The sequence below is a fragment of the Ciona robusta genome, chromosome 7, assembly GCF_009617815.1.
Source record: "Ciona robusta chromosome 7, ASM961781v2".
NCBI lineage: Eukaryota > Metazoa > Chordata > Ascidiacea > Phlebobranchia > Cionidae > Ciona > Ciona robusta.
The window spans coordinates 6,444,685-6,468,659 of record NC_143241.1 but is presented as its reverse complement, the minus strand read 5'-3'; the positions used below and the strand labels follow the sequence as shown (position 1 = coordinate 6,468,659).

The window sequence follows — 23,975 nt, the reverse complement described above, 5'->3', positions numbered from 1 at the left end:
ATATGGACTGTCATGTTTATATAAAGTAAAAGAAAAATTCGCATTTTTGCACCTATGTAATTAATGTCTTTTACTCTCAATAATAGAATATTAGATTTACATGTACATTGTCAAAAACTGCATTTGAATCTTGAATTATATTTTTATTTAAAAAGGGTTTAGATAAACAAATTAAACAAGAACTGGATTGCACATTAGAAATGCGAAACAGGAATACACATTTTAATGCAGGATTTTTTGAAATGGGTGTAAGATCTGCATAGAGTGTACACAACAACTTTACTTTAAAAAAAAAGCTTAAACGTATAATTTGAAAAAAAATTAAGCACGCTTTTGTTGCTTGGTATTTTTTTTTTACACTGAAAATTAAACAATTATAACAATTCTGTAAAAAAGATTGGAAAAAAATAAAAAAAATTACAAAAAACAGCATAAAAGTTTGGAGAACTGTAATTTAATAAACAATTAAACAAATATTAAAGTTAAACAAGAAACAACTAGTTCGTTCACTTTTAAAACAAAATGAAAACTAGAGCCACAGCTTTCCCACATCGTTGCAGTAATAACTTGACCAATATGACATTCTTTTACAATTTTCAAGCAGTATTTTTCAATTGCATAATCATGTATAGACTCTTTTAAAGTAGGTGAAAACTTATTCTCAATTGCTATACCTAGGCATTGTAGGGGGATTGTGAAAAATACTGAATTATTGGCATGGCCATTATAGTCTGTGTCGAGCAATGATATTTTTCGTGACCATTTAAACAGTTCCGTCTGTCTTGCTGGCTCAATCAAAGGATCTTGTATTGGTTGTATTGTATTTAATACAGATGTATGGCCATTGTTAACTACATGTTTAAGCTGTTGTGGCAGAGGGGTTGGCCTTCGTGTAGCCCTATTTATAAATACCATATGAGAGACTACAGTTATCAATTTAACATTTCTCTTTAAATCGGTTATTTCAGTAAAATACAGCATGGACGTGTTTTTAACCATTTCTGTGGAATGAAATATTCTAACAGGAAAATAATGCACTTTTTTGACATTGCTATTTACAAGTTTTACATAATCTTCAACATAACTGGTGAAATGCGCTTGTTGTCGAACAATGTACAATGTTTTGTCGTCCAGTGTATTTTCTCCACAACAAGCACGAATAATTTTTGACCCAAATATCTGACGAGATAATTCAATGTATTTGATCCACCAAGTTGGATTGAAATGTCCTGCAAGAAATATTGAGTCAATTCTTATCACATAGCACTGTGTATTTTCTACACACTTATAGATACATTCAAGCAAATGCATCAAACTTATAAAAATGCAGGGGAGGCAAGGATAGTTAAACATATAGTGCTATGAAACATATAAAAATTTGGTTGTAATGTTTAATGATTAATGTAGCGCAGAAAATTCAAGGGTAGCGAGTAGGCGAATCTACCCTGCCACCCCAGGTTTGTCACCTAGGCACCTAGAGAGAGCTAATTTAGTGGAAACCAACCTCTATACACTGTTCTTAAAGCTTATAAGTCACCAGAACGGTAACGGACTTGTAAAAAACATAACATTTACCTTCGCCAACAAAGCGATTGAATTCCATTATATTTGTGTCGAAATATCCACTGTTCCCCCCACTATAATATACCACATCCATTGTTAAAATCTGCAATAAACCCAGTTAACATCTAGTTCTGTACCGAAACTTTATTGCAAAACAACATGCTTTAGAACTGTTCTACTCAAAGGATATATAGGTGCAGTACACTCTCGGAAAAAAATATTTGATTCGCCGCGGCCAGAGCACCGAGAGCCCGCGGAAAACCTACCTTTTTCCCGATGTTTCTATAAGAACCGACGGCTATTTATTAATGCTATATACAAAAAGAGATCAATATGTGAGCTGCTATCACGTTTATGTAGTCAACTGCTGATGGCCAATTGTCCAGCACATGTTATATTTTCCATTTTGTTTTTTATTTAGTTCGTAGATAAGATTACGAGAGTTAAATGCTTAAAGAAATGTAATTCAAAAAAATCGGGAGCAAACGAAAAAGCCAATATCGAGAAAACGCACATAGTAGGTGTATTGTTGCGTGTAAAACAATGGGGTAACAGAACAGAACAAGTGTGTTGTTTTGTATTGACAGTTTCATTACTAAGTTAACAAAAAGAATTGTATATTCATGGATTTTTAAGCTCTGAATATTATTTTCGTAGAGTTGTTACTGGGGTATATACGATGATTAATAATGGTCATCCATAATAGAAACAGCTCGTTCAGCCAACTGTAGCCAACTGTAATGTGTCGTCAGGTTGGACTCTTAAGAATATACAAACATAGTCTGAAAGCCCCCTCAAAAAGATTTCTCTCACCAAATCTTGTGAGAATAATGATTGCTCCGATCCTGTCAAACGCAGCAGTTTTCGCACAAATTCTGAAGGTTTCTCGTTCCGTAATTTTGCGTCAAGTAGTCGCCGAACCCTTTGAAATCGAGTTATTAAAGTGGTTCGAAAGTCTCCCATATTTGGGAGAGGATTATTAGAAGTCCTGGAAGCGTTTTCCCTTCTCGTATAATTGTTTTGGAATAGAAAGATTCGTTCATTGATGTAATATACCTACAATGTTCTTGAACGCTTAGATAATCGTTATAAATCATCTGGATTTAAAGTTTTTTTAAAAAATCTAGTCCCATTCCTTGATATTTTTCACTGGCACGATTTTTACTCGTTGTATTGAACTTATGTATTCTGTCCAGCTGAAAAGACTACACCAGTCTTAATGCTAGATGAACTGCTATGCACGTAACGGGTGGATTGTCGTACATACAACGTTACGCAAGTTTTGCAAAAACGGAACGCTAAAGTAACCTGATGAAATGCAGGCTCTGTTGTTTATAATAAATAAATAGATTGATTGATGGGAATGTCTGTAACTTCATGGTGTGACAAATACGTATAACCTCAACAACTATAAACCAGCACACACGATAATTTATGTTTAAACGGCTATCATTATAAATGCAACAAAGCAACTCTCAACAGTGAACATGCATAAGTGTTATGGGGATTAGTCCACGCCTTTGTATTATAGTACGGTAGGATGGGGAAGACGGAAAGTTTTACACTTTTTAGAACATAATATTTAAATATTCTGATCGTGTTTTAAACAATAACGGTCTATAGGAGTCGTGAAGATTTGGTTTTATAATTCTTTAAATGTTCTTTGTTTACTACCAAATGCTACAAAAAATGAAATGAGAGATGTCTCATCTTTCCCATCCTACTATATGATATCTATGCCTTGGCGCTTTCCAAAATTACATTACGTTTAATAAAATGTCCAAATCCATTTCTTATAGTTTTTGTGTTTATTTATTGGCTTGGTACATTGTCAAAAGTCAAACCTCTTGAGTTATACAGCAAGTCTAATACTTATTGCCACCGCCACGGGAATAACCTGCCCTATCGTCTCTGATCATATCCAAAAAGACATCGCACATTTCTGTGAAAGCAACAATAATATGACTACAGGTCCAACGCGGTATAAGTGTATACTATACACGATGTTACGACATAAGTAAAACTGTACAGCAGTGTAATATATAGTACTGTTGGGTAAGATTATACACCTTTCGGACACAATATTTATATATACTGATCATGATCATTTATATATACTGATCATATTTAAACAATTAATAACGCTATTTTCGTGATCATATGGTAAAATATACAATTCTTAAGGCGTTCTTTGTTTACTACACATTGGGAGAAAAAAGAATGAAACAGGTCCCATCTTACCCCAACCCACTATATATGATTTTTATACCTGGGGAAAACTTCGGCTTCATTAAAAAAATCAAAAGCAGTCAAAACGACTATGGGCTATGCACGGTAAAAAAGTTGAAAGATAAAATCTTACCGTCGTTCTCTAGAAGCAGTAGTTCATCGCTGTAACGATAGTTAAGTTAATTAAGCAAACTCGGTTTCTTTAGATTGTATTAGTGTAATAGTTTAGTTTTGCAAAAAACAAACATAAATAAGATAAATAATTAATCTAGTTCTATGTATACGCTAACCATGGAAAATTTTTAATTTTTCAGCAAATATTTATGGGCATTTCATATCCAAACTTACTTAGTGCGTGCAAATGTGTTTTCAATATCCCAGCAACCAAAGGCGACTTGCAATAGAGCAACGAGAACCAGGCAGATAAGAAGTTTGCGATTCATGACTGTTAGAATAATGATCCGAGATACTGTTTCTCTCGCCCGTTTATAACATCCTTTGGTTTAGCCAGATTTCATACCATTTCCGCGAAACCTTCGTTTTGCCACGTTGGCGGCGTTAAAGAAAAATATTTTAGTTGTTTTGCGTAGGCACCTCTAAAAGCATTAAACAAGCTTAGGATTTAGTATACGGTGGCGGGAGATGGGACACCCTTAGCACATAATATCCAAATATCCTGGTCGTGTTTTAAACTATTAACAACTGTCTGTGGGAGCCCTTAGGATATAGTTTTATATTTCTTTGAATGTTCTGTGTTTACTACTCAATAGAATGAGACAATAAAGTTAAAAGGTATCCCATCTTTCCCTCCCCCTACTGTATAACTTTGACGTGGAAATGTAGTAAACAAGAAATATTTACAGAATTAAAAGTCTGTAATCTCACGACTCTAAAAGAGCGTTGTTAATTGTTTAAAACAGAATAAGAATATGGGATTTTGGTGCTATTAGTATCCCATCTTTCCCCACAATACTATGAATAAGTTTTAATAATTACACTTTTAATGCAGAAGACAGTCTGCACAGTTCCAGTTATACTTCTTGCATTGTATGAGTAATCTTATTAGCACTTTGTATGGTAAATATACGACCTGTTATCTATACTAACAAATATAAAGACCTATACCACTATATACGGCGTGACGCATTATTGGTCGCAGAATATCAATGTCTAATTTGTGGAAAATAATTATGCGTTCGACACTGAAACAAAAGGTTGTGTTTCTGAAGTGAACTCAAATATTTCAGTTAAAGAAAAACGCAATGAAATATTTTTATTTAGTTGTATTTATTTCTTGGCTTGGTATGACATTGTTAAACTTCTTCAGTTATACAGCAAGTCTAATACCAATTGCTACTGGAACCTGGTATAACGTCTTTGTCCATATCCGAAAAGACATTGTACATTTCTGTGAAAGCAACAATAATATGACTACAGGTCCAACGCGGTTTAAGTGTATACTATACACGATGTTACGACATAAGTAAAACTGTACAGAAGTGAGGTAAGATAGCACACCTTTCGCACACAGTATTTAAGTATCCGGATCCTGTTTTAAACAATTTACAACCCTGTTTTCGTGATCATATAGTAGCTTACAATTCTTAAAATGTTCTTTGTTTAATACACGAAAGATCGAAAAAAAGATAAAAACATGTCCCATCTTACCCCAACCCACTATATATGCTTTTTATACCTGGAAACAATTTCGGCTGCATTAAAATAAAAAATTCGAATGCAGTCGAAACGACTATGGGTTATAAGCGGTAAAAAAGTTGAAAGATAAAATCTTACCGTCAGCATCTAGAAGCAGTAGTTCTTCGCTGTAACAATAATAAAGTTAAATAATCTAACTTGAGTCCTTTAGTTCGTATCAGTTTGGTTTTGCAAAAACATTAATCTACCTATACGTAAACGTTAAAGGTTAAACCATAGCAATTTTTTTAGCATAGCATTTTCTTGCAAATTTTTTAGCAAATATTTAGGCATTTTAAAATAAAACTTACTCAGTGGGTCCCAATGTGTCTTTAAGATCCCAGCAACCCGCGGCGACTTGCATTAGAGAAACGAGAACCAGGCAGATAAGAAGTTTGTGATTCATGACTGTTAGAATATTGATCTAAGGACTGTCGCTCTCTCGACAATTTATAACATCCTTTAGTTTAGACAGCCTTTTTCTGACTTTTTTGCGAAACCTTCGTTACTCCAAAACCTTGGTGTTGCCACGTTGTGCCTAACAAAAAAGGTTCTTGCTGTTTTGTGTAGGCATGTCTGGAAGCATTAAAATAAGCTTAAAGTATAACTTAAACGTAAAAATTGTGTTTATAGCCTATACGGACTCTGTTGCAAATGAATCGTCGTTTTCGCTTCAGTTTTCCTTGAAGATTGAACAAATACTAGATGGCAAAGTTATGCTGGTACATTATGCGATACGATCATCGTCAATAAATTTAGTTTTTGTGCAAATAAAAAAGCATCCAAAACCTATACACTGTGGTACCTACAATCAAAAGCAGTTACTTGTATGAACCACAAGGGGAAAACTAATTAGACCCGTTCAAAGTCGTTTAAATGACAAAAATGGCTCATTGCAACAGACTAATGATCGTGTGATCTCGCACCGAATTTTTCAAACACGCCTAACTGTCAAGAATAAAAAAGTGAAAGCAGCAGTGGTTGTTGCAATGGCCCTTATCTGTCATTTAAACTTCTTTAAAGCCGGTTTAAACATTTTTTGATTTATAAATTCAACTGCTTTTGACTGTAAACACTGCAAAAACACGCTTGCGATGCGCAAACACTGTCTGCTCTGTCGGGTGTCGGCTCAATTTTCATAGAAAACTAAAGCGAAAACAACGATTCATTTGTAAGTTCTACAGAAAATCAAGTTTGCAAACGCGATTGCTTCCTTCATTTGACGTTTCCGATATTCTTGTCATGGGATCTCTGTAAGAGTAATGTATTAAACCATATGTCAAGGAATCCCTTTAATATCTACACTAAAGAGAATACATTAACTTAACTGAACTGTGCAAACTGTAATCTGCAATAAAGTGAATTAATTAAATCTTATATAGTACTGTAGGCTGAGTTGGTATACTGTTAGCACAAAAATTCCACATCTCTTCAATGTGTTTTGAATAAACAACGCGCTTTTAGAGTCGTAAGGTTACAGACTTATTATTCTGTAAATATCTTTTGTTGACTAAATTTATTCGCCGATGCTTGATGGAATGACTACGAAGTTTTAGTTTGAAAAGCTTAAAAATGGCAGAGTCTGTATTTAAACATGTTTATTTACCGATTCTGCCCCATGGTATAACCAAAGTCCATAGAAATCACTTCTCTATGGACTTTGGGTATAACATATGTATGCAAAGGCTATGCTATACCCATAGATACCTAAACAGGTATCTATGATATAACACTACTAGAAAGTATCAAAAATGGCCGCCAAATACTGCGGAGCTGTATACTAGAATTACTTTGTCCACTACAACATAACTTAAACTTACGCTATGCTCTTCACTCGTGCTTATGGATCGTAGTTAACAGTTGTAGATCTGTTTACCTAGCCCGTGCTTATGGATCATTGTCAAAAAATTAACATCGCAAAGTTAAAGCGAGGCACAAGGTTAAATTTAAACTATTTATCTAATATTTAGTGTATAGGTTTAAGGTACCAAGGTGATCCTAGAATACAGATATTTTAGCGGCCATTTTCGATACCTTCTACTGGTACCACTAACCTAAAATTTGGACACTGTACTAACTAGACCCCAGCGGTACCGAATCTAAAATAAAAAATAAAAATTTCGAAAAAATATTAATTATGAATATTAATATTCGTCATAAAAACATATTTATAGAATTTTCTCCCGTTCCAGCTTCAGATATGTTATAGCGCTACGTAATAGCTACAAAATGAAACATTATTTTCTTTAAAAAAGTGCGGGGATAGATGTTAAATATAAAAAAGTATGATCATAACTCGAATCATATAAATATTATATTTTCGATTTTTTTTGCGAAATATAACTCACGCATACATCTATGTAGGTCACTAGCATGTTATCCCCATCGAAAAAAAAATTAATTTCAATTTTTTTTTATAACTGAATATTAATATTCGTCATAAAAACATATTTATAGAATTTTCTCCTGATCCAGCTTCGAATATGTTATAGCGCTACGTAATACCTAAAAAATGAAACATCATTTTCTTCAAAAAAGTGCGGGGAAGGGTTCAGAATACAAACAAGTATGAGGGTCATAACCCGAATCATACAAGTATTAAATTTTAAAATATTTCGGCGAAAATATAACTTACGCATGCATCCATGTAGGTCACTCACATGTTATCCCCATCAAAAAAAAAATTAATTTCAACTTTTTTTATAACTGAATATTAATATTCGTCATAAAAACATATTTATAGAATTTTCTCCCGATCCAGCTTCGAATATGTTATAGCGCTACGTAATACCTAAAAAATGAAACATCATTTTTTTCAAAAAAGTGCGGGGAAGGGTTCAGAATACAAACAAGTATGGTCATAACTTGAATCATATAAATATTAAATTTTCGATTTTTTTCGCGAAAATATAACTTACGCATACATCTATGTAGGTCACTAGCATGTTATCCCCATCGAAAAAATAATTAATTTTTTTTTTAAATTTGAATATTAATATTCGTCATAAAAATATATTTATGAAATTTTCTCCCGATCCAGCTTTGAATATGTTATAGCGCTACGTAATACCTAAAAAATGAAACATAATTTTCTTCAAAAAAGTGCGGGGATGGATGTTAAATATTGCGGAGAGTATTAATTACTCGAATTTCGTGTTTATATATTTTTTTTGCACGAACGCAAAAATAGTACATATAAATCCACATAAATGTTTTTATAACAAAATTAGAGTAAAGTGTTTGGATTACAACTGCACAAAACTCCTCTTCTGGTGGACCTTACCAACAGCGTTAAAACTCTTTAAATGCCAAAGATGAACACATTCGCCAATTTAAATAACGGAGGTGCAAAGATTATCATATTATGGGCGAAAGCGACCTTGCACCTCTACTTCAGGCGTTTCTAAAACAAACAGGTTTATCTTCCTTTCCTTTAGACATTCATTATTGTCTGCGATAATTCGATCGAGCCTATCAATAAAAGGCGCTAATCTTGGAGGCTTCAAGAACAAACAATCCTTTGTATTAATTGAAACAAATAAATTAAAATTCTTGGTATATTTCCAGGTACGTAAGTACGGACAGGATAACCGTAAATAACCCAAAATACGAGTAATTAATACTCTCCGCAATATTTAACATCCATCCCCGCACTTTTTTGGAGAAAATTATGTTTCATTTTTTAGGTATTACGTAGCGCTATAACATATTCGAAGCTGGATCGGGAGAAAATTTCATAAATATATTTTTATGACGAATATTAATATTCAAATTTAAAAAAAAAATTAATTATTTTTTGATGGGGATAACATGCTAGTGACCTACATAGATGTATGCGTAAGTTATATTTTCGCGAAAAAAATCGAAAATTTAATATTTATATGATTCAAGTTATGACCATACTTGTTTGTATTCTGAACCCTTCCCCGCACTTTTTTGAAAAAAATGATGTTTCATTTTTTAGGTATTACGTAGCGCTATAACATATTCGAAGCTGAATCGGGAGAAAATTCTATAAATATGTTTTTATGACGAATATTAATATTCAGTTATAAAAAAAAGTTGAAATTAATTTTTTTTTTGATGGGGATAACATGTGAGTGACCTACATGGATGCATGCGTAAGTTATATTTTCGCCGAAATATTTTAAAATTTAATACTTGTATGATTCGGGTTATGACCCTCATACTTGTTTGTATTCTGAACCCTTCCCCGCACTTTTTTGAAGAAAATGATGTTTTATTTTTTAGGTATTACGTAGCGCTATAACATATTCGAAGCTTGATCGGGAGAAAATTCTATAAATACGTTTTTATGACGAATATTAATATTCAGTTATAAAAAAAAAGTTGAAATTAATTTTTTTTTTTGATGGGGATAACATGTGAGTGACCTACATGGATGCATGCGTAAGTTATATTTTCGTCGAAATGTTTTAAAATTTAATACTTGTATGATTCGGGTTATGACCCTCATACTTGTTTGTATTCTGAACCCTTCCCCGCACTTTTTTGAAGAAAATGATGTTTTATTTTTTAGGTATTACGTAGGGCTATAGCATATTCGAAGCTGGATCGGGAGAAAATTCTATAAATATGTTTTTATGACGAATATTAATATTCAGTTATAAAAAAAAATTGAAATTAATTTTTTTTTCGATGGGGATAACATGCTAGTGACCTACATAGATGTATGCGTGAGTTATATTTTCGCAAAAAAAATCGAAAATATAATATTTATATGATTCGAGTTATGATCATACTTTTTTATATTTAACATCTATCCCCGCACTTTTTTAAAGAAAATAATGTTTCATTTTGTAGCTATTACGTAGCGCTATAACATATCTGAAGCTGGAACGGGAGAAAATTCTATAAATATGTTTTTATGACGAATATTAATATTCATAATTAATATTTTTTCGAAATTTTTATTTTTTATTTTAGATTCGGTACCGCTGGGGTCTAGTTGGTACAGTGTCCAAATTTTAGGTTAGTGGTACCAGTAGAAGGTATCGAAAATGGCCGCTAAAATATCTGTATTCTAGGATCACCTTGGTATTAACTTATAATTGTTCAGCCAGTTGCAGCTTAAATAATTGCTTGTTTGTATAATCTCTGCGTAAAAAATGTATGTTGTTTTAAGTAAATATGCCAGGAATACTTTTTCACAATATTTTGCTGCGGATTTTCAGCGGAAATATATATTTTTTCTTTGCAAGTTAGCAAAATTACGGATTTTTCTATAAACCACTAACTACTTTTATATTGTTTTTGTCAGTCTTTTTTTAACCAAGAGTGAATTCTGTAGCAAATTTAAAACATAAAAAGTTTGGAGCTACTTTTATCCCCAATATGTTTGATTTCAGGTGTAGAAAAACCGGCTAGTTGGTAGATCATGGGTTCAGTTGTAACTGACACAGTTGCTTCAATGCAACAAGAATATGCCGGTGTTAAACTGACTTTAGAGAACTGCTTATTTCCAACTGAGAAGATAGAACACACTCCATCAAGCTCTGATGGGTTGAATGCATCCACAGAGGAAAACTTGAGATTACTGGGATGTGAATACATACAAGAAGCAGGTATTATGCTTAAGGTGCCTCAGGTTGCTATGGCAAACGCTCAGGTGCTGTTTCAAAGGTTTTTCTTCGCAAAATCGTTTGTTAAAAACAAGATGGAGGAAGTGGCAATGGCCTGTATTTGGTTAGCTTCTAAAGTTGAAGAGGCTCCCAGACGAGTTCGAGACGTAATTAACGTTTTTCACTATATTAGACAGCGTCGGGTTACAAAATCTCCAACGCCTATGCAGTTGGATTCAAACTACATTATGCTAAAAAATAATGTCATTAAATCTGAAAGGAGACTTTTAAAAGAACTTGGGTTTTGCGTTCATGTAAAACACCCGCATAAAATCATTGTCGTGTATCTGCAAGTTTTGGAAATGGAGAAGAATAGAGATTTAGTTCAAACTGCATGGAATTATATGAATGATTCTTTACGTACAACTGTCTTTGTACGATATACTCCAGAAACAATAGCCTGTGCATGCATTTATATGGCTGCAAGAGTGTTACAAGTACCACTGCCCAACCAACCACATTGGTTTTGTTTGTTCAATGCAACAGAAGAAGACATTCAGCAAATCTGCATGGATCTAATGAGACTTTACCAACATAAAAAAGCAACCCACGATGAACTGGAGAAACAAGTTGATATTCGCCGGAAGTTCTTGCAACAAGAGAAAGCAAAAGCAAGGGAAGCAGCCGGACTTTCCACTGCTTCAGTTCAAAATTCTCCCGTTACAAATTCAAGTCCATTTCAGGATAATGCTTCTCCCAAAAGAGATGACAAGAAGCGTCCTTCTTCATTATCCAGGGATCACCGCAGTGATGCGGGAGATTCTCGATCACGAAAAAGGACTCATCACTCTACTGATAACGCTCATGAAAGAACGCGACATAAACGTAGAGAAAGATCCCCAAGATCATTATCAGGGAGTCGTTCACCCGCTTATAAACCTCGTCATCACGACGGTAACGGCGTCTCATCTGACCTGCCCAAATCCTACAGCATATCTAAAGACCGTCGAGATTCTTCAGAAGAGAAAGAAAGATATCGACATAAACGCCGCGACCATTCCGGAAGTAGGGACCGATACAGAAACGAGAAACGTCATAAAAACGGAAGAAAAGATGATGGTGACGAAAGGTCCTCAAAATTAAAAAAACATAAAAAACATCGTTCCAGGCACCATGGATCTCCCAGAAAAGACCGTCATTAACCAAACTTAACATTCCAGTACTAGTATATATATTTTTAAAACTAGCCAAATAAACTTGTAAAAATAGTGGACATGTGGGTACTTTTTTGCATTGAACAATTACATAAACGCTTGTTTATAAATTTGGATTTGTAAATATATATGTTCATGTTCTTTTGCAGTTCTTACTTTTCTAACAAATCAACAATTGTAAAAATGATCTTTACCTTTGTCTAACTATTCGCATTTTTACAAAAAAGTTCTCACTGAATCGAAATCTAGGAAATTTTGCATTGAACAATTTGTAGACTGTATTAAAAGTTGAATTCTTCTTTCAGGCAGTATGGTTGGAATAAAATGTTAAGTTCAAAAAACGCTTTGTATTTGAAACAGTTAACTCCTATTACCACACTACATAAACGATGCGGTTTTCGAAAGAGCTTTCGTGAAAAACTGGACAAAGAGAAAGAAGAACATGACAAAACATTCCAAGAATGGGCAGAAACAGAAAACCGGGGTTTTCGCAAGCAACAATATATGAGGTCTTGGATCATTGAGAAATATGGTCCCCCTGCCAGTGTTCTTAAACTAGATGCTGTCGAGACACCATTTGCTCGTAAAATGACCAGTATTTTGGATGCTAGGCGCTCATATTTATACCAGGCTGTAAGAAACACAAACGATGTAATGATAAAAGTTCACGCCGCTAGTATCAACCCTATAGATATCAGAATGTGTGAAGGGTATGGCGCCAATTTGTTCAATCTAAAACGAAGCCCGATACATTATGCTGCTTCATCTGTGCCAGGTGTAAGTAAAATGTTTGATGGGTATGAATTCCCTATAGTTTTGGGCCGAGATTTCTCAGGTACTGTAGTAGATATCGGAACAGGAGTTTTTGATATTAAATTAGGTGATGACGTTTATGGCGCACCAATGTTACATACGCCTGGATCATTTTCCGATTATGTTTGCGTCCACTTAGACTGCGTTGTACAAAAACCAGCAACTTGCAGTCACATTGAAGCAGCTTCTATTCCCTACGTTGGGCTAACTGTACTGTCTGCCATTAAAGAAATTGTTGTTAGCCAAAAGCACCCTAAAAGAGCTCTTGTGCTTGGAGGCAGTGGTGGAATCGGTACATTTGCAATCCAGTATTTAAGAGCCCATGGGTATACAGTAATAACCACTTGTTCCACTAATGCAGTTCCTCTTTGTAGCAACTTAGGGGCGGAATGCATTGATTACAAAACCAAAGACGTAAACGAAGAATTACAAAACGTAGACAAGTTTAGCCTTGTGTTCGATGCTGTTGGTGTTGATGCATCTGATTGGGTGTCTAATGTCCTCGTGACGAATGGATCGTATGTGACATTAAGAAGTCCTGTTGTAGAAAACACGGACAAACTTGGAGCTGTAGTTGGCCTTTCAACATCTGTCACTGATTTCACAAAAAAGAAAGCGGCCAGACCGGACGTTAACATAAAATGGGCATATTATAAACCTGATCGCCACAATTTACTTGAGATTGCCCGTCTCGTGGACAGTGGTATGATAAAACCAGTTATTGACTCAATATATAGTTTTGATGATGTACCGAAGGCATTTGAGGTGTTAAGTTGTGGGGGCGCTCGTGGCAAGTCTGTGATAAATGTTTCTGGATTGACTGAAGCTTCAGTAAAACCAGATATTGAAAAGATTATTCATTTATAGTAAAGTGTTTTTCATACTGTTCTGTTTTTGCGCTGTTATACATTTGATTGTGTACGTCTTTTTCAAAATTCATTAAATAAACATTATAGTGATTTTTCAGATGTACTTTTCTGTATTTTTTCTTTATCAAATTTAAAAAAAAATGCCTTTGGTGAAACAAGTTTTGAAGTCTTGTCGTTTATTAATTGCAATTCCAGTCACACGATTTGCGACAAGAAGCAGAAGAAACTCAACGAAAGTTTGTCATGGTATATTTAAGCACTTTGATGCTAAAGTTACCTCATTACTACAAGAGGGAAGATATTTACAGCAAAATAAAGATGGACTTTTTGAACCCGATATAATGTTGTGTGAATTGATTCAAAATCTTAAATCAGAATGGTGGAGAAACTTTGCACTGGTTAAAACAAATTGTTATGACTTTAAAGTGGGCCAAATGTAAGGTTACTTTAACTTATTTATTTATTTGATTTAAATTATTTTGTCTGGAGATGTGCCACAGTTGGTTAGCATGTCTGTTTCTAACTTAGAGGTAATCGATTCAAGACTCGTCGCTGCTACCATTGTGAGAATATATGTCCTTGGGCAAGACATTTAATGGCAATAGCTCCAACCCAGTGGTCACTAATGGGTTGTCTAAATTGTCAGTAATATATTAAAAAAAAACATAAAATCCCCCAAAAAACAATCACCAACAAACTTAAATTCATGGTAACTTATAAGCTGGTACAAAGTGTATGAAACAGAACACCCCTGACTGTCATTTCTCAGCCATACCAAAATAAAGCAAGTTATTTTCATCTATTTATCTTTATGTAGATATAGCAATACATTTGATGTGATGGATCAGTTTGTTCCAAGCAATGATTTCTCAGTAAGTCAAGAAAAGCCAACAATCGTCTTGAATATGATGTCACATTTGCCGTTAAATGATGTTTGCCAAAGGTATATATGTATTATTAAAACTTGATATAATAAAAAAAGTGCATATAAAAAAGTACCCTCAAAGTTACATACGTCTTAAGCTGGTATAAGGTGTATGAAACAGAATGCCCTTGTTGAAGACTTGTTTTCCTGCCACATGAGGATAAGGCAAGTTACATTCTTTCATTCATTTACATCAGATGTATTTATGATGGTTTATTCCTTATGAGAATCACTGAAATGAAGGATATTTCATTAGAGTTTGACAATATGCAATCAAGTCAATCTCAGTGGGCAAAAAAGGTAAATAATAATTTGTATTTATCTCTTTGACAGCGATAGTAAAGATCGTGTTATTAAAAAAAGTAAACAGGTTTTGGGGTGGTTTAGATATGCTTATATGATTCCTTAAATGTTTTTTGTTTACTAACAAATGAGACGTGAAAATAGAATTGAAGGGTGTCTCACCTTGCCCCACTATATATATAACAGTAAAAAAAATTAAAAAATAATCACCATACACGGTAACACACGGATAATTAAAGTTACATTCATTCAGTATATAATAAAACCTCATTCCATATAATAATGTTGTTTGTAGTATTTTCATCGGATCGCACAACTACAAGCAAATGCTGCCAACAACAATTCAGATAATAATCCTTCACGAAGTTCTAATATATTTAAATCTCAATCTGGAATTGAATTATCTGTGCAGGAATATTCAAGTCACAAGAATTTACCCGTTGCCCTTAATAGAGTTGTTTGTGTAAGTCTTTATGTAACCCTTTATTTTTTGGTCTGCTACAATAAAAAGACCTTTATTGTCTCTTCGATTATGTTAGCGAAGATTGAAAAATGTTAAAACAAAAAGAAAGGATATAGTGAAAAAACAACAGTTGGTAAAACATGCTTAAAGTTAAAAAACTATTTACATTTATTTGGAAGAAAATCCCCTGCAGTCTAAAAAGTTTTTTTTTGGAAAAAGCCTTCCCTGCAGTCAAAAAGGTTGCCTAACTTCGTCACATTTCATTTACTGGTGTTTTAAATTTCTCCTTTTCCAGCAAAGTAAAGATTGGGAAGACAGCCAAGTTTCTGTGGTTTGTACCAAAGTAAATTTGTTGGAACTGGCAGCAGCAATATTATTGGATTCTTATCATGAAATTATGTAATTTTGATTTCTATCTTTAAAAAGATTTTGATATAATGTGTTCTGAAAGTCACTGTGCACTTAAATATTAATTAACAGAAATGTTTCATTTTAGAATCTTGGAGGTAAACCTGAATGACAGTTATAAATAGGTTGAAAGTGACCCTCGTTAGCGCATACAGAAATGAAAAAATCCCCCATAAAAAAAATCAGCTACTAAGTAACATACTTGGTAACTAGTAATCTGGCACAAGATGTATGAAACAGAACCCCCGTGTTATAACAACAGTTATTTTCCAGCCACGCAATGATAGAGCAGGTTACATTTAATGTCTTGAATGAACAATTAAAATAAAAACATATTTTATCCACAATAGTTCATTATACAGCCATGTTAAATGTAGTCTTGACTTCTATAAAATGCATGTATTAAATCTTTTTGTTCCATCACAAAAAAAACTAAAAAACTAATTGCATTACAGAATTGATGATTATAAACAGATCATGTTACGACTACATCGACATATAGCACCTGTAAAGATTGCTATTCTAATTGAAGGGAATGAAACATCATCTTTGTCCCAAGTATTTCATATTTATTGTTAAAACTATATTGTATGTGTCTGCACCACTGGATAGTTGCTTTTTTTGTAACCAAAATTAAATTGTTTTTTTCTGGCGCTGTGGCACAGTTGGTTAGCGCGCCTACCTCTAACCAAGAGGTAACCGGTTCAAGGCTCTTCGCTGCTACCATTGTGAGAGAATGTGTTCTTGGGCACGACAATAGTTGGTCATATAAGAAATAAACAGCAATTCAATAAAACACGGGTGTTGATACACCTCGTGCCAGCTTATATGTTACCATGTTTGTTACTTTGTGGGTGATTATTTTTTTGGATGTATCTTTTTTGATATATGGCTGATAATTTGGACAACCCATTGGTGACCAATGGGTTGAACCAATTGCTGTAAACAAGTGTTTTACTTAAGGACACATACCCACTATGGTAGCAGCAACAAGCCTTGAACCCATTACCTCTGGGTTAGTTTTAGATTCAGGCCCGCTAACTACTTGGCCATGGCGCCAGGTTACAAATATAAATGATATTCATAAATGACATTTACTTAAAATATGTTATTTTTAAGTTATCTGAAGAGTTATGTGATTGGGTTCGTGAAATCAACGTCAGCTGCTTAAATGAAAACCTTGATATTAATGCATTAAATCAGTTTGGAGTGCCATGCGCCATTGTTATAAATGATGAAACATTGGAGAATGGTCTTTTATCAATCCGTGACCGAGATACCGGAATTAAGGTTTTATTTTATAATGTTGTTAAATATACGGTTATTTCTGGTAGCATCTAAATAATCTTTTAAGGGTAATCTGGTATAAAAAAAGATAAAGTAAACAAACTTTATTTTTGTGCACTATCATAATTTTAAACTTATTTTAAATGAATTTGTGACTTAATTCTGACAGTAACAAAGTTTTGAAAGGCTTATCAGGAAACTTTTTATCTGTTTGTTTGTAAACTGTCCAAACTATCAGCCAAACAAAAAAAATCAGTCTCAAAGTAACATACATGGTAACTCGTAAGCTGGCACGAGGTGTATGAAACAGAACACCTGTATTATGACGACTGTCTTTTTCCGGCCATGCAAGGATAAAGTAAGTTACATTCATTCAATCTATTCAATTAGAGCAATTTAAAAAAAATATGATTGTTTTCAGATACAAGCGCATATCTCAGAAGTGAAAGAAAAGATGTTCCTTTATTTTAATCCAAGATGACAGATTTGTGTTCAGATTCAATTGTCATTTCATATCCTCTCACTGTGTTGTTCACTTTTTACATAATAGTGGGGTGTGGAGAAAGATGGGACACCTTTTATTTTCTCGTACCATTTAGTAGCAAACAAAGAACATTCAAAAAAAATTAAAACTGATTCCTCACGACTCCCATAGACCGTTGTTAATTCCTTAAAACACGATTAGGGTGTTTGGATGTTATGTGCTAAAGGTGTCCCATCTTACCCCACCATGCTATATATATATATATTTCTTTTCATTTTTTTTCTAAAAAATAATATAGAAATACATTTTAATCCTGGCAGTCGGGTTTATCTTTGCCTGGGACAAAGCGTTCTTTTTTTACAAAAATTTACAAAAGCAACATTTATCAGGGCAAATTTTTCGCTGCAAAAATTCTTAATGTTACTTTTCAAACTTTCAGAAAATTTTGTTTTCATATACGTATGTTAAAACAGTTGATTTTTAGCTATGTAAAATTACAAATTGGAATAATTTCAAGTACTTCTCTTATTTAAAAGATAAAAATACCGTAATTTACAGTTTAAATTTTTCAAAACATTGTGTATGCCTAAAATATGAAATGAACAATTTTTTTCAGAAACTTTTAAACGCATTTTTTATATTTCTTCCCTTTTTTCATTTATTTAAGACACGAACAACATTTATAAAAGAGCAATAGTACGAAGTGCAGCGTATATAATCTCATTATAAATAATTTTAAAAGAAAAAGGGCATGGTATTAGTCGTTACATTGAAGTAGGGCAGAGAAACTGCATTTTATGTTTCGCAACATACATTAGTGAAGCCCTTGTTTTACTTCTGTAACCACATATAGTAGGGTGGGGCAACATGGGATATGATTTTTCTCTTTACTCGTCCCATTTAATAGTAAACACAGATTATTTACAGGTCTAAAAGTGCGTAGTAAATTGTTGAAAACACGGTCAGGAAATATGGGATATTATGTGCAAACAGTATTCCATCATACCCCACAGTACTATGCAGTATTCAGCATTACTAAACTGCCCCGCTTTCCATCGCGAGTATGTTAACATAATAGTACAGTGGGAGAAGACGGGACACCTTCGGTATATAATATCCTAATTTCCTGATTGTGTTTTAAACAATTACCAACAGTTTATGGGAGTCGTGAAAATACAGTTTTATAATTCTTTCAATGTTTTTTTGTTAACTACCAAATGGGACGATAAAATTGATTGAAAAAGTGTCCCATCTTTCCCCACCCTATACTATATATTTGAACGGGCATGTCAATACATGGTCATAAAGTAAGGTGTCATTATGTTTATCGTGTGCTAACACGTTGTGGTATGGCGAACTACGCATTTGTTCATGGGCAAACTTTTCGAGCGATGAGTTTTCGAATTTCCTTTATGACGTAATAAATTGTCTTCAAATTTTACGCTTCGGTGGCCCGGTGAAAATTCCGATTTACAGCTCGGCCTCATGATTGGTTGAGATTCGACACGGTTGACTGATTTATAATTCGGTGGTGCGTGACTTTGGTATGACGCATCAGACGTTGATTTTGAACTAATCATCGAATTTTGACTAAAATATAAAAAAAATGATTAGTGCAAGATTAATATTAAACAATGTTAAAAAAATGCTCGAACCAAGTGGTCACCATAGGTTTTCCAAATTCTCAGCCGTACATAAAATTCCCCCAAAATATTCACCTACAAAGTAACATACATGGTAGCTGTAGGCTGGCACAAGGTGTATTAACACCCGTGTTATAAACCGACTGTCGCTTTCCAGCCATGCGAGATTAAAGTAAGAGATTCATTCGCATAAAAAATCCCAAAAAAATATTCACCCACAAAGTAACATACATGGTCTCTCGCAAGCTGGCATGAGGTGTTAAACCCGAGTGATACCAACTATAGCTTCGAGGATAAAGTAACTTATATTCATTCAATCATACCTTAATTTCATCATCCCTGTTAAGAGCTTCTGATTTGCTGTTGTTAATTTTGCTGCAAAAGAGAACGTTTAACTGTAATAGTAGGGTGGGGGGAGATAGGACACCTTTTCATTATCTCGTCCCATTTGGTAGTAAACAAAGAATGTTTAAAGAATTAAAAAGCTGTCCCCTTAAAACTCCCATAGACCATTCTTTATTGTTTAAAACATAATCAGGATATTTAAATACTATGTGCTAACGGTGTCCCATCTTTCTCCACCCTACTATATAATTATTTTGATTATGTAACATCTCGTACAAAAAATGAATATACACAATTAGTTTAAATTATAAGCATAGTATAATAGAATGGGGTAAAATGGGATATGTTTTCGTTTTCTTTTTTTGTTTCCTTAGGCAGTAAACAAACATATTTAAACAAATCGTAGGGTGGTGACTGTATAAAAACGTTGTTTTTTTAAATTGCTTAGAAGCACGATTGGAAAATAAGAGATTGGGGCCAAAAAAAAACGAAAAAATAACGATAAATTATACCAATTTTTCTCTTTTGTTCTTTTATTGTTCGATATTGCTTGTGCAATCTTTTTTCAATGTCTCTTCTCTCTGCTTGTAACTTTGCTTCCAAAACCATTAAACTTGATTCAATGTTTCGTAGCTGCGCGACTTTTTCATTTGTTACCTTATAATACCTGTTGGAATTAATATATGAGGTTCAGTCATTAATGTCATAAAAAAATCAAAAAAATACGTCCAAAAATATCGTACCAGAAAATAACGTCACAGAAAATTATTTTAAAGAAAAAGAAAATGACGTCAAAGAAAAAGAAATTGACGTCACAGAAAAAGATTTCATTGGCAAAGTTTGCTCAAACAAGTTTAAAGTCCCTTTAACAGTTTAAATAAAGTGGGTGTGCGACTGTGTATTTAACAACATACTTATTACATAGGGTGTAACTATTGTTAAGAAGCATTTGTGTTCAGACTATGTTTGAATGAATGGATGAATGACATTTATTTATCTTCGCATCACGGAGCAACTACAGTCGTTATAATACTCATGTAATTAATTTCCGGTTAGAGTTATTGCGGAGCGGGAGATTTTTTTCGGTATGACTGACAATCTTGACAAATCATTGGTGACCACCGTGTTGAAGCAATGGCCATTAAGTGTCTTGCCCAAAAATACATATTTACGCCCAAAAGTAGGTTAATGTTATGATTATATATAATCTAAATAAATGTAACTTGTTTTATCCTTTTGTGGCAAGAGAGCGACAGTCGTTATATAACACGGGTGTTCTATTTCATACACTTCGTGCCAGCTTACGAGTTACCACGTATGCAACTTTGTAGCCTTTGTAGGTGTTTTTTTTTCTTTTGCGCTTCGTGCCTTTTCTTTAAAACAGAACACCCCTAAATATAACGACTGTCATTTCCCGCCACACGAAGATAAAGTAAATTACAAGTTGTCCTATAAGTATTCAAATTACCTCTGCTTCCATAGTTCGGCCTCCTGCACCGCTCGAAAGTATTTCATCTTCATATTGTCGTCCGCGGTCTATGAAAAAACAACCACAGTTTACAGCGTATGACAAATGTAAGGAAATCAGTACGATATGTTATCGGTGAAATTCTTTGTCATACCGTACAAAAGCTCAAGTGTTCTTAACCACAAATCATAAGTCAATATTTAGATCAACAGTGTGTGACGTCATTTAGGGACATCGCAATAAGCGCTATAGGATCGCTAAATTAAACATATAGTAAAGTGGGTTAAGATCGGATACTTTCTGCACCTAAATCCCATATTTTTTTATCGTGTTTCAAACGTTTAGTAACGCTCTTTAAAAGTCGCGGAACTAAACCATTATATAATTCTCTGATTATTCTTTTTTTCAACCAAATAGAACAAAAAAATAGAATAAAAAGCATGCACCGTCCACCCCTGGGACACCTTTTTATTCTATTTCTCGTCCCATTTGGTAGTAAACAAAGAACATTCAAAGAATTATTAAACCGTATCCTTACGACTTCTATAGACCGTTTTTAATTGTTTAAAACACGATCAGGATATTTGGATATTATGTGCTTATGCTGTCCCATCTTCCCCTGCCCTACTATATATTGTTTTCAGTCTATAACGTTCACAATTGATTAAATAAACCAGTATGTTATAAATAGTCATTCCAACAACAAACGTTCAAAACCCACTTCAAGAATAAGTAGAGTATCAAGTGTTACCTCGTTGCTAGTTAACTTCACCAAACATCTCGAGTCCGTCATAGCAACTAACTATAGCTGGTACTTACAAGTTTAACATATAAAATAATGAGTAAAGATATTCCAATCTGTATAAAGTATTACCGCTTAATCTGTACTATTATAACTAAAATGCACTCAATTTCCATTTATGCTGCGTTAAATCAAGCGGGTGTGATATTAATATATATACCGGAAAAACAATAAAAGCTCTGAGCATACTAAACGCTAAAATACATTTCTGCTATCGAAAATGAACTAGTTTCTCTTCTGCTTTCATTTAATCAATGGCCTTTAACAACGGCATACAGCGCAACGAATCCGCCGACTAAGGGGCCCTTGTACAATGAAAATACACAATCAAGTCGATTTCTTTGTTCGTACGGAGCAATCCAACGCGACGCTAAAGTAGGAATAACTCCGTGGGAACGAATTTACGTCACAATACAAATTGTTTCCGCCTTAGCGTCATAATCAGGTTAGTGAAGCAAGGCTTAGGAATGGGATTGAGAGAGGGCCCTTCTGAATCTACAGTATACACTTACTTAGCTATGGTGTATGAGAAGCTACATTTCACTATGGCCTATTCAATACAGCAATACGGAGTATATATATTATAGGGAGGAAAAGGATTTCTCAATAGTAAACAAGTAGTAAACATTTGGTAGTAAACAAAGAACATTCAAATAATTATAAATTCGTATCCATACGACTCTAAAAGTATCATCAAGAAATAAGGTTTTTAGGTGCTAACGGTATCCCATCTTACCCTATGGTACTAACATTTTAAAAACTGATCTCTTTTAAAGTTTGAGAAAAACAGCCCGTAAAAAATATTTAGAATGAATAAATGTAACTTACATCTCAAAATAATATTAATTAGCAGGTGTTTTTATAAATAAAATTAGCACCTGCTGCCATGGGACAAAAATCGATAAGTTGAAACAACATGCTTGACAAACATAGGGCATTGGCAATACATTTACCATAAATAATCAGACAGATACGAAAGTAGTAGGGTGGGGTAAGATGGGACATGTTGTCATTCTCTTTTCTCGACCCATTTGGTAGTAAACAAAGAATATTTACAGAGTTATAACCGTATTCCCGTGCCTCAAAAGAGTGTTGTTAATTGTTCAAAACACGACCAGCAAATATGGGATTTAGGTGCTAACGGTATCCCATCTTACCCCACAGTACATTACTATATATAATGAAACAAATACCAATTCCGGTCATCCACTTTGCTTATAAGCTTACTTGATTAAACAAAAGTATTAAGTCCAACTATATCGCAGGCTTAAGTTAAGACTTAAGTAGTTCATTTATATAAATGATTTAAAATGAGGATAATCTGGAATTTGAATTTTGTTTTAGGCATTTAATCAAATTCCGGCGCCGTGGCAAAGTGGTAAGTGCGCCTGGCTGTAACCCATAGGTACACTTATCGGCAATTGCTCCAACTCCGTCACTAAATTGTATGACGTTTAAATGTTTCTCTGCTGCCATCTACCGTTTTTTTTTTAAAACAATTGAATAGGTAAACTTTCCCCCCACCGTTCCATATTATAAATCGACGACGTTTTGTTAGGGTTTTAAACACGCAAATGATGTTTTTATTTGCCGGTCATATTTTCGACGAATTTGCTTCATTGAAAAGCTGTTTTGAAATTCATAACCTTTCTACATGTCAAATGTTTAAACTAGATTTTCAAAGCGTACAGTATTACTTCGGGGTATTTACGTGTAGTCCCATTAATAAATTCACTTACTGATAAAAAATTAACAATAAAAACTGTCCTGTCTTACCCTGTGTGTTTTCGAATTTGTAAAATTACACTTGCTGTGCGAATCGTTAAATAACTTCTCGTGTGTTTTAATATATTTTTGATTTTTTGTCAGATAGTAAATAAAT

At 33.8% G+C, this 23,975-nt stretch overlaps 5 protein-coding genes and 1 long non-coding RNA gene across 9 annotated transcripts; 3 read left to right on the top strand and 3 right to left on the bottom strand.

The window, feature by feature from the left end:
* Positions 1-122: 122 nt before the first annotated feature.
* LOC149734223 (uncharacterized) lies at positions 123-3,217 on the bottom strand. Its single transcript, XM_089881367.1, has 3 exons — positions 1,830-3,217; positions 1,576-1,666; positions 123-1,229 (listed from the first exon to the last, which is right to left on the bottom strand). The coding sequence occupies exons 2-3, from the start codon at positions 1,655-1,657 to the stop codon at positions 466-468; spliced, it is 846 nt and encodes a 281-aa protein (XP_089737493.1). The 5' UTR covers positions 1,658-1,666; positions 1,830-3,217; the 3' UTR covers positions 123-465.
* A 135-nt stretch (positions 3,218-3,352) lies between these two features.
* LOC149734222 (uncharacterized) lies at positions 3,353-9,268 on the bottom strand. 3 transcript variants are annotated; one of them, XR_016385336.1, is made up of 5 exons: positions 5,799-9,268; positions 5,587-5,615; positions 4,141-5,200; positions 3,926-3,954; positions 3,353-3,505 (listed from the first exon to the last, which is right to left on the bottom strand). It is a non-coding gene; the product is annotated as an uncharacterized LOC149734222 (long non-coding RNA). The 3 variants fall into 3 exon arrangements; XR_016385337.1 differs by lacking the exons at positions 3,926-3,954; positions 4,141-5,200 and having other exon boundaries at positions 5,799-9,256; XR_016385338.1 differs by lacking the exons at positions 3,353-3,505; positions 3,926-3,954 and having other exon boundaries at positions 5,061-5,200; positions 5,799-9,165.
* A 1,554-nt stretch (positions 9,269-10,822) lies between these two features.
* LOC149734221 (cyclin-L2-like) lies at positions 10,823-12,588 on the top strand. The gene has a single exon (XM_089881339.1). The coding sequence runs from the start codon at positions 10,886-10,888 to the stop codon at positions 12,269-12,271; it is 1,386 nt and encodes a 461-aa protein (XP_089737465.1). The 5' UTR covers positions 10,823-10,885; the 3' UTR covers positions 12,272-12,588.
* Positions 12,589-12,607: 19 nt separating this feature from the next.
* On the top strand, positions 12,608-14,068 carry LOC149734220 (NAD(P)H oxidoreductase RTN4IP1, mitochondrial-like). The gene has a single exon (XM_089881340.1). It carries the CDS (start codon positions 12,608-12,610, stop codon positions 13,961-13,963), a length of 1,356 nt encoding a protein of 451 aa, XP_089737466.1. The 3' UTR covers positions 13,964-14,068.
* A 31-nt stretch (positions 14,069-14,099) lies between these two features.
* Positions 14,100-18,351, top strand: LOC149734219 (uncharacterized). The gene is made up of 8 exons (XM_089881352.1): positions 14,100-14,401; positions 14,783-14,908; positions 15,088-15,190; positions 15,489-15,656; positions 15,952-16,055; positions 16,520-16,622; positions 17,184-17,354; positions 17,773-18,351. The coding sequence occupies exons 1-8, from the start codon at positions 14,106-14,108 to the stop codon at positions 17,830-17,832; spliced, it is 1,131 nt and encodes a 376-aa protein (XP_089737478.1). The 5' UTR covers positions 14,100-14,105; the 3' UTR covers positions 17,833-18,351.
* Positions 18,352-18,455: 104 nt separating this feature from the next.
* LOC149734218 (uncharacterized) lies at positions 18,456-22,589 on the bottom strand. 2 transcript variants are annotated; one of them, XM_089881375.1, is made up of 5 exons: positions 22,013-22,589; positions 21,292-21,359; positions 20,336-20,490; positions 19,802-19,853; positions 18,456-19,425 (listed from the first exon to the last, which is right to left on the bottom strand). In XM_089881375.1, exons 1-5 carry the CDS (start codon positions 22,082-22,084, stop codon positions 19,170-19,172), a joined length of 603 nt encoding a protein of 200 aa, XP_089737501.1. In that variant the 5' UTR covers positions 22,085-22,589; the 3' UTR covers positions 18,456-19,169. The 2 variants fall into 2 exon arrangements, with proteins under 2 accessions (XP_089737501.1, XP_089737502.1); XM_089881376.1 differs by having other exon boundaries at positions 22,043-22,574.
* Positions 22,590-23,975: the final 1,386 nt, after the last annotated feature.

What these genes read in the sequence shown, in the direction of transcription:
- LOC149734218 (XM_089881375.1), bottom strand. Translation starts at nt 22,084, where the DNA reads ATGACGGACTCGAGATGTTTGGTGAAGTTAACTAGCAACGAGGTAACA. An exon ending in ATACTCTACTTATTCTTGAA is followed by an intron (nt 21,360 to 22,012) that starts GTGGGTTTTGAA and finishes GTTTTTTCATAG; the next exon opens with ACCGCGGACGACAATATGAA. An exon ending in ACAGGGATGATGAAATTAAG is followed by an intron (nt 19,426 to 19,801) that starts GTATGATTGAAT and finishes TTTATATTTTAG; the next exon opens with TCAAAATTCGATGATTAGTT.
- LOC149734223 (XM_089881367.1), bottom strand. Translation starts at nt 1,657, where the DNA reads ATGGATGTGGTATATTATAGTGGGGGGAACAGTGGATATTTCGACACA. An exon ending in CAATCGCTTTGTTGGCGAAG is followed by an intron (nt 1,230 to 1,575) that starts GTAAATGTTATG and finishes TATTTCTTGCAG; the next exon opens with GACATTTCAATCCAACTTGG.
- LOC149734220 (XM_089881340.1), top strand. Translation starts at nt 12,608, where the DNA reads ATGTTAAGTTCAAAAAACGCTTTGTATTTGAAACAGTTAACTCCTATT.
- LOC149734219 (XM_089881352.1), top strand. Translation starts at nt 14,106, where the DNA reads ATGCCTTTGGTGAAACAAGTTTTGAAGTCTTGTCGTTTATTAATTGCA. An exon ending in CCCTTAATAGAGTTGTTTGT is followed by an intron (nt 15,657 to 15,951) that starts GTAAGTCTTTAT and finishes CTCCTTTTCCAG; the next exon opens with CAAAGTAAAGATTGGGAAGA. An exon ending in ACCGAGATACCGGAATTAAG is followed by an intron (nt 17,355 to 17,772) that starts GTTTTATTTTAT and finishes GATTGTTTTCAG; the next exon opens with ATACAAGCGCATATCTCAGA.
- LOC149734221 (XM_089881339.1), top strand. Translation starts at nt 10,886, where the DNA reads ATGGGTTCAGTTGTAACTGACACAGTTGCTTCAATGCAACAAGAATAT.